A 12,349-nucleotide genomic window follows, 5' to 3' on the forward strand; every position below is an offset into this window, starting at 1 on the left:
ATATACCTGAGAAAGATAAAAAAATATATCCTTTATATAAAAAAAATTAAGCTCTAATTTGCAGTATGCAGGTAAAACTAAAGACTTATACACTAGTTTCATGAATTAAAATGTTTAAAAATACATCATTTAAAATAGAAGCAATAGTTTTACACATAAAATTAGTATATTATCAAAAACATATTGCACAAACACATGTTTTAATAACAAATGCATATTTTATGTTTAATTTTTATGTGCTAATAAGCCAACTCAGGTTTCTCACAAAGTGGTAAGTTTCTACCCGGACACCAAACGGAGACGAACCAGCAGAGCATTGCTGTGTGGTGGTCTAATGTGTCCGGGTAAGTAAGTGGGTGAAAGGTCTAGCAGGCAGCAGTGACAGGAGCACGCAAACACGTCACAGAGCCACAGTCGTCCAGGTGAGAGTTGTTATTTATTGTTTATTTTTGCGGTTTGTGAGGGAGTGTTTATTTTCCGTGTTGGTTTCATTCAGTCGTTTTTAGTTGTGTGTGTGTTTTTGTTTTTCTTCTTCCTGCAGAGCGGAAAGTAAAAATGTCGAAACAGCAGCCGATCAGCCCGCTGAAGAACTTCTTCGCTGGGGGGTTTGGAGGGGTTTGCCTCGTCTTCGCAGGACATCCACTCGACACGATAAAAGTGATTGCTTCGCGTTGTGTGTCTGTTCTACACTTTCTGTGTTACGTTAGGAAACAACCAGGAGAGTGCATCCGGATGGATAAAAAACAAACATATGTCAGTCAGATGTGTGCAAGTAACAAGGTGTTTTAAATCTCATTTATGCGACTGCCCAGAGCTCTGAGTATCAGCTCAGCCTGCTGCAGCCCTTTGACCTACATACAGAGAGTTATATGACTCAGCTCATTGCAGGTGTAATGGCTTCCACTACTGTCAGATCTCACCTGATGACTGAATCACACCTGCAGCAATGACAGCAATACCCATGAACTGAGCTAGAAATTTTACCAGCCAAATTGACCAATATAATCTTATTGCATATCAGCTCAGTCAAAAGATATCAAGACATTTCAGTAAAGAAATGTTGTAAAAAAAAAAAAAACAACAAACATCTGTGGGACTTTTCAAAGAAGTTGTTTCACTGTTTTGACTGTGAAGTCACCTGTTCAGTTTGTACCATTGTCAAAGTGATTTGATTATAATTGCACCGCTGCCCCCTGCATGATGTGAAAACTTCTTTTGTTTCTCTCAGGTGCGTTTACAGACACAGCCCAAACCCAAACCTGGAGAGCGTCTTATTTATGCCGGAACCATTGATTGTTTTAAAAAGACTTTAGCCAAAGAGGTGAGGATGCATACTGCCTGACAAAGTTTCATTGTGTTCTTTTATACAATAAAGTTCCTATCTTAATCTAATACTTGAAGAAATAATGCTTGAAAAGTCTTTCCCCCTTGTGCTGATGTCCTTCTATTCATCGTCTTCCTCACAGGGTGTGAAGGGGCTTTATAAAGGCATGGCGGCGCCCATCATTGGAGTCACCCCCATGTTTGCTGTCTGTTTCTTTGGATTTGGACTGGGCAAGAAATTACAACAAAGAACTCCTGATGATATCCTGACGTAGGTGAAACTCTGTTTTAGGTGGTTGCACTATAATCGTTGTATTATCACTCTCTGGGTGATAATGTGGGAGCACATCGTCTCTTGCAGGTATCCACAGCTGTTTGCTGCAGGGATGTTGTCTGGAGTGTTCACCACGGGCATCATGGCTCCTGGAGAGCGCATCAAATGTCTCCTACAGGTCAGAGGACATGTGATTTACATCATCTCATCATCAGTCTAAAACAGAGCTTGTGTTTGATTGTCATATATGTTTTATTACTTCACATTCTGGAGAGGTTATATTTATGGAAGTGTAAGTAAAATAGTGTTTAAAAATGTTTGCAGATCCAGGCAGCAACAGGAGAGGTGAAGTATGCAGGGCCAATGGACTGTGTCAAACAGCTGTACAGAGAGTCTGGGATCAGAGGAATCTACAGAGGCACAGCTCTGACTCTTATGAGAGGTGGGTCTTCATTCCAATAGAGACCAAACCTGAGCCGCAGCATAAGTCTGTTTTAAGTCTTGTTTAAAATATGTGTTGAAAAATAATGTGAACACTCAATGGAAAGAGAATGTTAACTCTTAAGATTGGCATGTTGAGTTTTCCTGTAAACAAACAAAGAGTTTACATTCAACGTTACTCACTTTGAGTATCCCAGAGGTAAAACAAACACAATGAAAAACACTCACACTTCCTGGTGTTTGAGGTAAAACAATCTACAAACAGGTTTTATTAATCCAATATTTTTGTAGTGGCTCCAAAAGATTTGCCTCGCATGAGTCACTTGTGGTTTGAGGCTACAACTGCTGCTCCTAGTCACCTAGTGTTAAACACCTAATCACTCTGTTTGCCAACTACCTTAGTGACTCATCCCTTTGTGACCCAACTAGTGTTCATTTTCCCAGTTGTAATTTGTCATCATGATTTTCAATATAAAAACAGCCCTTTATTGTAACTGTGATGAAATTATGTCCAGTTTTAGTGCCATCCCCTTTCCAAAACAAAAAAAAATGGATGTTTGTTAAAAAGGTAAATGAAAACAATGGGATGATTTTTTAAAACATTGAAACTCCACATTGAAATGAAAATGGCACACAGAAAACATATCAAATGTTGTTGTTTTCTGAACTCAGTATGGCCATTCTGTATTTGATGCCAGCAACATGTTGGGAAGACAATCACATTTACCACACTGGCATCATCTCTTCTTTCAACAACACTTAGTAAGAGTTTGGGAACAGAAGAGACCCAATTTCTGTCATTTGAAAAGTGGAATGTTTTACCATCTTCAGACTTCAGCTGTTCAACAGATCCGGCTGCCGCTTGTTGAATTATATCCTTCGTACCCCTCTCAACTGGTGACTAGTTTAGACCTGTTTATCACCCGGACTCTTTCTCTACAGAGCAATGTGCTTGAATACCAGAATGTGGTTTGGCATTGTCATGCTGAAATAAGCAAATGTGCAGTACAGGTTACCCATGCCATGTGCACAAATGCACCCCAATACCATCCCCGATTCTGGTTTATTGAACCATGCACTGATAACAGGTCAGATGGTCCCTTTCCTCGATAGCCCAGAGAATGAGACATCCATGATTTCCTAACAGTTGAATTCAGATTGTGACTCATCAGACCTCTGGACAGTTTTCTTCTTGGCCTCAGACCATTTTAAATAAGCCCAGGCCCAGAGAAGGAATCAGTGTGTTTCTGGATCCGGATTATTTAAGTTTTCTTCTTTGCATGGCAGAGTTTCAGCACTTGTGATTTGTGAATGTAACAATGAGCTGTGTTCATAGACTGGAGTCCATAGAGTGAGGTCCACTACAATATCCAGTCTGCTTTAAATGGAGACTGAGGGCCCGAGGATCACGACCACCAAGTCATGATTTTTGGCCCTGTCCTCTCAGACAGAGATATCTTCAGATTCTCTGAATCTTTTAATAAAATCATCATAGATGGCTGAAATTTGACTTTAAAAAACATGATTGTTAAAGTGTTGAACTATTTGCCAGAGCAGTCTTTCACAGTATGGTGAACCCTTCCCCATGTTAACTTCAGAAAGACCCAGCCTCTCTGGGATGCTCTTTCTATACTCAGTCATGTTACTAACCTGTTGACAATGAAGGTTTAGCACTTCAAAACCTTAACATTCTTTTGTTAACGCTGTCTTTTTTCAAAACCTGTTGCTGTAATCAAATTCAAAATGGGCATCTTATTTTCCAAAGCTAGAGACATTTTTCACTTTCAACATTTGATATGTGGTATTTTAGCTATTTTTAATTCAATTGAAATGTCAGTGACAGTTTAAATGTCATAGAAATCATCACATTTTGTTTTGATTTACATTTTACAAAAGGTCCCAATCTTTTCTGGAAATGGTGTTGCACATTTTCCTTTGCACAATTGTTTCCCTTAGTTTGTCTTCTTTCATGTAAGTTGTTTCTGTAATAATGTCTGTGAATGAAAAGACCACGTGAACGAACTTAAACATTGTGCTGAGGTAAATTCAGATGTATTTATTTAGTGACTGACCACTTGAATGTACCTTTTATCTCTTATTTGGTTTTGTATGTCAGATGTCCCTGCCAGTGGGATGTACTTCACGTCATACGAGTGGTTGAAGAACCTCCTCACACCTCCAGGAAAAAGGTCAATATTTGTCTTTTCCTCACAGTATTTATGTCCCTCAGTTGTACAGTTGAGAGTTATCAGTCGTTGAGTAGTTGAACCTGTTGTCTATTCCCTGCAGCCACAACGAGCTCAGTGTTCCCAGCGTGCTGTTTGCAGGAGGCATGGCCGGGATCTTTAACTGGGCGGTCGCCATTCCAGCCGACGTGCTCAAGTCTCGTTTCCAGACAGGTTTGTCTTTGAATGTCCCAACTTTTGTTGAGGATAAAATACTATTATTTATAACTTCGTTCATTTATAATGTTATTACTGATGTCATTTACAAAAACCTTTCCTGTGCTGACCGTTACATGTGTCAATAGAACGCAGATAATTCTGAATTTATTCTGATAGTTTGATTCAGTTTTTGGATTTTCTTTATTGTTTTTTTGTTGTGAGCTGTTTCAGAGCAAACCTTACTTAAGATTAGTTATTTTTTTATTTCTTCTTCTTCACTTTATTTAATTCCTTGACTTTGTTCCAAATTTCTAAGCATACTTTTTTCTTTTCGTTTTTCAAGCTGCTCTGCCTTTATAAGAAGTTTTTTGATGTGTCTCCTTCTCAGCTCCTGAGGGGAAATATCCTAACGGTTTCCGGGACGTTCTGCGGGAGCTGGTCAGGGAGGAAGGCGTGGGTTCTCTGTATAAAGGCTTCAATGCTGTCATGCTTCGAGCTTTCCCTGCCAATGCAGTGAGTGCACTTTGCTTATTTTCAACACAGTGCAGGGCTCTTAGGAGCTGGATTACACATTTAGACAGCTTGTGGATAATACACTGTCCTCCTAAAACTTACTCAGGGGATTAGTTGCAGTTGTTTGGAAGATCCTTGTAAACTTAAATGTACCAAGGTGTACTCCAATAACTCATTGGCCAGTAGTCTTGATGTTTTTAAATACCACAAAATACAAATACAATACATTTATTCACAAACACAGTTTAGATTTTAGCCCCTCAATATACAAAAATATTTTCCTTTCTTCCTATAAGAGGAATTTTAAAAAGTAGACTTTGAAATGGGGAAGAAACTAAATTGGGTTTCATATTTCCAACCAGTAAAGGTGCTGCTCTGTGATGTCATCAGTGTGTTACAGCTGCTACAGATGTGCATCAGTAGGTTTTTTACAGTATGGTCATGATATCCAATATTTTAAACTTGTACCTACCATTCTTATCAAGAGTCACGCACACTTTATTATAAAGTGAAAGAAAATCAACTGCAATCCATCCTTTCCCCAGCCCGGCCCTTTTTAACTCATTTAGTAGTAATTAGCACAGATGAACAAAATAATAAAGATCACATTCAGAACAGGAAATTGTCTTTTTTTTGTAAAAATGTAGATGTAAACATTTAGATGTTTAACTTCTAATGGGCAGATTAATCCTGAAGTTTCTTTACAATAATGTTTCTCAACAACAACAAAAAGTTTATACATAAAAAATCAGGTTGATAAGGGCATAGTACAGTTTTTTTACTCAGCTGCAATAAGATCATATACTATGACTGTCACAGAAAAACTAAACATTATTAATTCTGTCACTAAAATACTGAACAGTTGTGTTTTTTTGCATCTTCTGTCTTTCAGGCTTGCTTCTTAGGATTCGAGTTCGCAATGAAGTTCCTGAACTGGTTAGCACCAGACCTGTGATGAAGGCTACATATCGCCTCGTATGTGAAACCAGGGACACACACAATAATACCAAGAGTTTCTTTTCCAACAACAATGTACCAGTACTTGATTGTCTTTTGGAGCGTGTGGTTCTGTTAAGCGTGTGGATCTTTCAGACCTGACTGCACCTGTGCCAGTACATGCACAAGCTTACAACACACTCAAACACAGTCGAATGTTCGCGCTCCTTTTTTGGTTGAATAGTTTTTTGATCTTTTTGTTTTAAAATCTTTTATTGTTTGTATAATAGACAAGGAGTGCAATGAACATGTCGTGCCTTACCATATGTTATCTGCAAGCAGGTGGACATATCCGAAAAAGGTGCATTTTATTTGTGCTGTGTGTTCAGAGTGTCAGCAATACACGCCTTTAGAGCCGTCTGTGAGGTCACACTCCACCTAGTGACCAACTCTAATAACTACACCCTCTGTTTGTTTTAATGTGAAATTATGAGAGCAGTCACTATGACATTGAACAGTATGTGATTATCAACATGTATAGAATTAAAAGAAGAATCCATATTTACAAAATCGACTGTACTATTTTTTTTAAACTTTCATTTCATTTGTATTACTTTGGGGATTTTATAGTATATAAATAGTACAAAATGAATCTACGTAATAGAACATAAACTGAACTTCATTAAAAAATAACAACACTGCATAATAATAGTTATGTTTTATAGACCATGACAGTAAGGTTATAAGAATATAAATGTAATAGCACACAAGTTTAGAAACTAACATTTGTAATTAAAATCAACACAAAAAAAGTATGTCCACAATAAAGATAAAACAATTATCATTACAATAAGGTCTACTGGTTTAAGACACTTTTTTCTGGGGACCTACTACCTGAAACATTAAAGGGGACATGTGGTGAAAAATCCACTTTGACAGTGTTTTTGAACATATTTGGGTAACCTGAGCGTCACCCGACCCACAAAATGTGAAATAAACCCATCCAGTCCTTTGTTTGTGTTCTGCATAAGTCTTACAACACAGAGAAAAATGCTCTGTTTCAAATTTGCTCAACTTGTGATGTCACAAGTTGGATTCTGGTTAAAACTTTTTTTTTTTTTTAAATACCCTCCCCTCCCCTGATATCTCCACCCATGGACTCCACCTCCAGCCTAGAACAAAACTGTTGCGCAGGTCTGCCATTTTAATTCTCGCTACAGAGGAGTGATGTCTACCGGGAAAACTTAGACACGCACCAAAAATGAAGCATTCTGAGAGAGCTGGTTTATACAGGGTCACAAACCTCTGGTGCTTGATTCATGTTGTATTTTGACCAAAGCACAGCACAGATGTTTCATTTAGACCACAGGAGACTGTCTGAAAAGGTGGAAAATGGGTATAATATGTCCTCTTAAAACATTAAAATATAACGGCCTAGTGGTTAGTTTGCATGCCCCATGTACAAAGGGTACAGTCCTCAAAGCGGGCAGCTTGGGTTTGAATCCGACCTGTGGCTTCTTTGCCGAATGTCCTTCTCTACTCTCTCTTCTGGTCTCTAATAAAGGCATAAAAAGCTCCAAAAATCTCTCAAACTGCTGAGGTTTTTGTTCACAAGTGTTTTTAGATGGTTTCATAGTATGAATTTATGATCATGTTCCTGTATTAAAAAGTCTCATGAGCATTTTTTTTGTATCTTTTAGACATATTTATTTGATTTTGCAGCTATTCAAAGCTCTCTCTCTCTCTCTGTTTCTCTCTGCCAAAGTGCTGACATATAATCCATCAGACAGCCTCTAATTACATGTGATGTGAAAAGTCCTGATCAATACTTTCCAACAGGCCGTGCTAAATACAGAAATCAATACACTGCTGACTGTTAGTGAGACAAGAGGGGGGAGTCAGATAGTTCCTGTGATGACAGTTCAGACAGATCCACGTATATTAAATCCAAATATTTGAAACTTAGATTAGTATTTTTTTAGTTTACCATCAGAATCCAGTCAGTGACCTCTGAACCCTTACGATGAGTACTGTGGAGATACCGGCTGGTTTGAGGGAGCTGCTGCAGGGATACACGGTGGAGGTGCTTCGTCGCAGGCCTCTTAACTTGGTTGAATTTGCGGTGCAGCATTTTACAACGATTCTGGAGGGCCAAAAAAATGACCAAAAGGGCCAGAAAAAACGCAGCTTCAAATCCTCACGGAAAGGAGTGACCTTTGAACCAAAGTCAAATAAGGAAGATGAGGAGGAGGAAGAGACTGTTAGTGAGTATTATTATGTTACTTTGTGATTTATTTATTTTTGCTCGTAATATAAGATACAACCTTAAAAACTGTTACCTTACATGCTCAACAGCAACTAAAGAAAACGGAGGAACTGTGTACAAACCAGAATTTGCAAGCTGTGCATACAAAGCAAATAATCAACAATGATCAGACTATCAATCTTAAAAATATATTTGTTTCTCTTCCCGCAGAATCTATAGCAAGTAAATACAACCGCAGAGTTTCAGGTCAGTAACTGGAACATCATGCGTAACCCATAGGATATCAACGGTACATTCTGCAGTGTTATAACTTGTCTGTTCTGCTGCAGTCTGTGCAGAGGCGTATAACCCCGATGATGACGAGGACGACGACTCAGAGCCTCGGGTTGTGCATCCCAAAACAGACGAGCAGCGCCGCAGACTCCAGGACGCCTGCAAAGACATTTTACTGTTTAAAACACTTGAGCCGGTAAAGCTGCACAGATTAGCTTCTGCAGAGTTCTTGATGAGACCATCAAATCAACAAATTAAAACTCATCACTTCTTTTATTGTTGGACTGGCTTACTTTGTCTTTAAAAACTAGAGTTAATGAAAGCACTGAAGTTAGCCTATATATCTGATTAGATTAGCTGCTTAATGCACCCAAACTACAACACAGACAAAAGCAATATTGAATTTTTATGCTCCACATATCCTCTAAGGATAAAGCCGTGGTTCACATCCTTTTTTTATTCATTTTTTAATATCACATTTTGTTTTAACTAAATATTTTTTAAATGACTATTAGTTTGGATCTTAATCACTTTGAATAGTCCTGCTGTAAAGGCTTTCCTGGTTTACTGTGGTTTAGGAGCAGTTCTCAGAGGTGTTGGACGGCATGTTCGAGGTGTTGGTCAAACCTCAGGAACACATAATCGACCAGGGAGAGGATGGAGACAATTTCTACGTCATTGAGAAGTGAGAGAAGGAAATGATTTTGTTTATTTTGTTTTATAACCAAATGACTTTACCCTAAAGACTTCTATCTTCTTGTCTGTGTCTCGTCTTCTTTCCAGGGGTGTGTATGACATTTTCGTGGAGAAGGATGGAGCGAATGTGTGTGTAGGAAAATATGACAATAAAGGGAGTTTCGGCGAGCTGGCTCTCATGTACAACACACCAAGAGCGGCTACCATTGTTGCAACACAGGAGGGCGCTCTGTGGGGGTTGGTGAGTGTTAAAGAGCATTTTGCTCACTGCAGCACACTGCTTCTAAGGGAGTGTACAAAGTGTTGAGCTAATACCAGGCAGCATGCCACCAGCATGTTGTGTTATTACACGTGAGAGATACAAGAGAAACTGAAGAGGAGTTTTTTTGTTTTGTTTTTTCAAATCTGCTCGTCCACTGAAAGTCAATCAAAATAACATAACAAGCTAAGATATAACACAAAGGTCTTTTAATCTTTCAGGATCGAGCCACATTTCACAGACTCATTGTTAGAAATAATGCAAAGAAGAGGAGGATGTACGAGGCCTTCATTGAGTGTGTTCCTCTTCTGAAGTCTCTGGAGGTTTGTATTTAAAGCACAAACTCTTATCAAACTAAATGACCATATCATAAGTTGACAATCAGTGTCAGCGTAAAGCTCAGTAATATTTTGTTTCTGTCACCATGTCGTGTGTTCATTTCACCAGCTCTCTGAGAGGATGAAGATTGTAGATGTCTTGGGAGCTCGAGTGTTCAAAGACGGAGAATGCCTAATAAGACAAGTAAAGTTTTGGGATATTTGTTGATGTATCTCTGGCTGATTTTGTATTTAAAAATGAACATGTTACACTTAATAAAATTGGAAATTGTGCTGTTTCCTGTATTTGCAGGGGGACGAGGCTGACTGTTTTTACATTGTTGAATCGGGAGAGGTTAAGATCATGATAAAAAGCAAAGTAAGTAGTGTGCATTATTCTCAGGGTTGTATCTGTGAATTATGATGGCTACCTTTTGCTGTTAGCTAGACCTAATGTTGTAGTTTGTATGTTATTTCTATTGATCATGTAGTACTGTAAATGACTGTGACCTAAGCTTCCTTTGTGAATTCACTTTGCTCTGTATTTGTTTTGTTTTTCATTTTGCATAAACAATATTTTAGTATTTTAATGTAGTTCATGATATTAATGTAGCTAATTACTGCAGGACTCACAGGTTCCTCTGTGTTTGGGTTACAGACAAAGGCAGGCCAGCTGGATAACTCTGAGGTGGAGGTGGCTCGTTGCTCTCGGGGACAATATTTCGGGGAGCTGGCGCTGGTCACCAACAAACCTCGAGCAGCATCAGTTTATGCTGTTGGAGAAACCAAATGTTTAGGTATGTTGCAGACACCAGAGTTTATCTCTCACTGTTTCATAGTATCATAACTGTAATTTTTGCTCTTTTTTTTAGCCTTCTACTGTTGAACCAACACAAACAGCTAACTCATTTTGTAGTTACAGTATTGCGATAGGGTCAAAAGGTCAGCAGTGTAGTATCAGTTGCAGTATAGTATCCAAAGGCTCCTTTTCTTTTACTTTATTATACGGTATGGCTGTGGCCCTCACAGCAAAGAGATTGTTTCCAGTCTCATGCACAGCAGCACAATTCCAGGAAACTCTAACATTGTTTCCTCTAAAGAATCGCATAATTTATTTCCTGTATGTCAAGTGAAATATAAGACTATTCAGTTCTTCTGCTTAAATGTAATAATATTGGAACTATTGCCATTACTGCATGGATAAAAATGACTGGTTAACAGATAATAAAAAGCCTGTTAAATACTATAAGTACTGTAGTGAGCTGTAGTGTTGATCCATGGAAGTTTCCACATCCCAGCCAAGAATGAGGTAGTATGTCTGCAGAGGGCACATAATAACTAATAAAGGACATTAACAGAGAGGACTGACATTATTATACTGATTACAAGATAGAATTTGACTAAAAAGCATTAGTTCATGGATCTGTCCTTTTTAGATCCGAGTAGGCATGTGATGTTGGGAACTTTTTTAATGGCACCAACTGAGGAACATGTGGGATTTAAACAGTGTTTAGATTCTTTCCAGTGGTCCACACAGCCCCTTGATGTCTACCTGAGAACACATGGGATTAGGTAGAGAAAGCAGACAACTTGAACATTTTGCTAAAATGATCTATAGGAGCAACATGATCCATAATTCTTAAATCTTTTCTTACATTCAATAAGGAACCAACACAGAAAAAGGCAGGCACTGAAATGCATCTGAACAGGGAGGTCTTGACTTAGGTTTTCTTACTCTCATCTGTGGGCTTAAGAGACCTGATCATTTATTTGATTTCAGACATCAAGGACTACAGTTTTACAGTCTCCAAAAGATTACAATGATTTTAGTGGAGGCAAATGGGTCCTTAGTTTAGAAAAGTATCCACTAGTTAAATTTTTTTTTTTTTTTCTCTTTACCTCCCATTTAACACTACATTGATTTGCCTCATCAAGTTTTTATAGTAGAAAACACCTTATGTGCCTACTTTGAAGCAGACCATCATAGGGGTACACTGCAAAGCAATTTCAACACACATCATAGATATATATTTCTCATGGAGAACATTTCCAGATAATAATACAACACTTTGCAGCTCATTTTAGGCTGTAACTCTTAGCACCTGGTCCTCACCACGTTTGGAGTCTAGAGGAAGTTACCATGGTGATCCAGCCAGGTTAAAAGAAAGCCAGCTTCGTGACATGGGACACTTCAGGCTCAACAGACCAGACTTACCCTCTGATCTTGCTTAGTGGTACAACCCCCATATAACAAAATTTGCGGTCATTAAAAAAATAGTTATGCACCATTCTATGCTTTGCTAATTGCAAACTTGGATGGGAAACTAAAACAATCATTATATTCTCCCATTTCTTTCAGTAATTGACATCCAGGCCTTTGAACGTTTGCTGGGACCCTGTATGGACATCATGAAGAGGAATATTTCCCAGTATGAAGACCAGCTGGTGGCACTCTTTGGTTCCAGTGTAGATTTAAAACACTAGATATGGAATTTTATAACAAAGTAGTATTTTAGTTTAACATAGTAGCAGTGCATACAACATGATTCTTCCCTTTGATGTAAATGGAACATACAGCCTTTTCTGTTTTATATTTTGTTGGTTGGTCTTGTTTGCCCCCATTGCTAACAATATAATTTGGTTAACTGATTTATGGTGGCCGATAAT

The 12,349-nt window shown here is 38.3% G+C and overlaps 2 protein-coding genes across 2 annotated transcripts; both read left to right on the plus strand.

Moving 5' to 3' along the window:
• Positions 1-284: 284 nt before the first annotated feature.
• On the plus strand, positions 285-6,441 carry slc25a20 (solute carrier family 25 member 20). Its single transcript, XM_020642406.3, has 10 exons — positions 285-422; positions 542-657; positions 1,229-1,321; positions 1,467-1,594; positions 1,685-1,775; positions 1,922-2,039; positions 4,155-4,227; positions 4,328-4,437; positions 4,811-4,935; positions 5,828-6,441. Exons 2-10 carry the CDS (start codon positions 556-558, stop codon positions 5,888-5,890), a joined length of 903 nt encoding a protein of 300 aa, XP_020498062.1. The 5' UTR covers positions 285-422; positions 542-555; the 3' UTR covers positions 5,891-6,441.
• A 150-nt stretch (positions 6,442-6,591) lies between these two features.
• Positions 6,592-12,179, plus strand: prkar2ab (protein kinase, cAMP-dependent, regulatory, type II, alpha, B). Its single transcript, XM_065954869.1, has 10 exons — positions 6,592-8,135; positions 8,348-8,383; positions 8,467-8,606; positions 8,989-9,095; positions 9,194-9,347; positions 9,587-9,688; positions 9,813-9,887; positions 9,996-10,061; positions 10,341-10,479; positions 12,042-12,179. The coding sequence occupies exons 1-10, from the start codon at positions 7,895-7,897 to the stop codon at positions 12,164-12,166; spliced, it is 1,185 nt and encodes a 394-aa protein (XP_065810941.1). The 5' UTR covers positions 6,592-7,894; the 3' UTR covers positions 12,167-12,179.
• The last annotated feature ends 170 nt before the right edge of the window (positions 12,180-12,349 follow it).

Source organism: Labrus bergylta, chromosome 5, assembly GCF_963930695.1.
Source record: "Labrus bergylta chromosome 5, fLabBer1.1, whole genome shotgun sequence".
Taxonomy (NCBI): Eukaryota; Metazoa; Chordata; class Actinopteri; order Labriformes; family Labridae; genus Labrus; species Labrus bergylta.

Bases quoted from the DNA above. Each gene is read 5' to 3' on its own strand.
- prkar2ab (XM_065954869.1), top strand. From the start codon at position 7,895: ATGAGTACTGTGGAGATACCGGCTGGTTTGAGGGAGCTGCTGCAGGGA. The intron at 8,384-8,466 runs GTCAGTAACTGG...GTTCTGCTGCAG, and splicing joins ATACAACCGCAGAGTTTCAG to TCTGTGCAGAGGCGTATAAC. The intron at 9,348-9,586 runs GTGAGTGTTAAA...TTAATCTTTCAG, and splicing joins AGGGCGCTCTGTGGGGGTTG to GATCGAGCCACATTTCACAG.
- slc25a20 (XM_020642406.3), top strand. From the start codon at position 556: ATGTCGAAACAGCAGCCGATCAGCCCGCTGAAGAACTTCTTCGCTGGG. The intron at 658-1,228 runs GTGATTGCTTCG...TGTTTCTCTCAG, and splicing joins ATCCACTCGACACGATAAAA to GTGCGTTTACAGACACAGCC. The intron at 4,438-4,810 runs GTTTGTCTTTGA...TCTCCTTCTCAG, and splicing joins CAAGTCTCGTTTCCAGACAG to CTCCTGAGGGGAAATATCCT.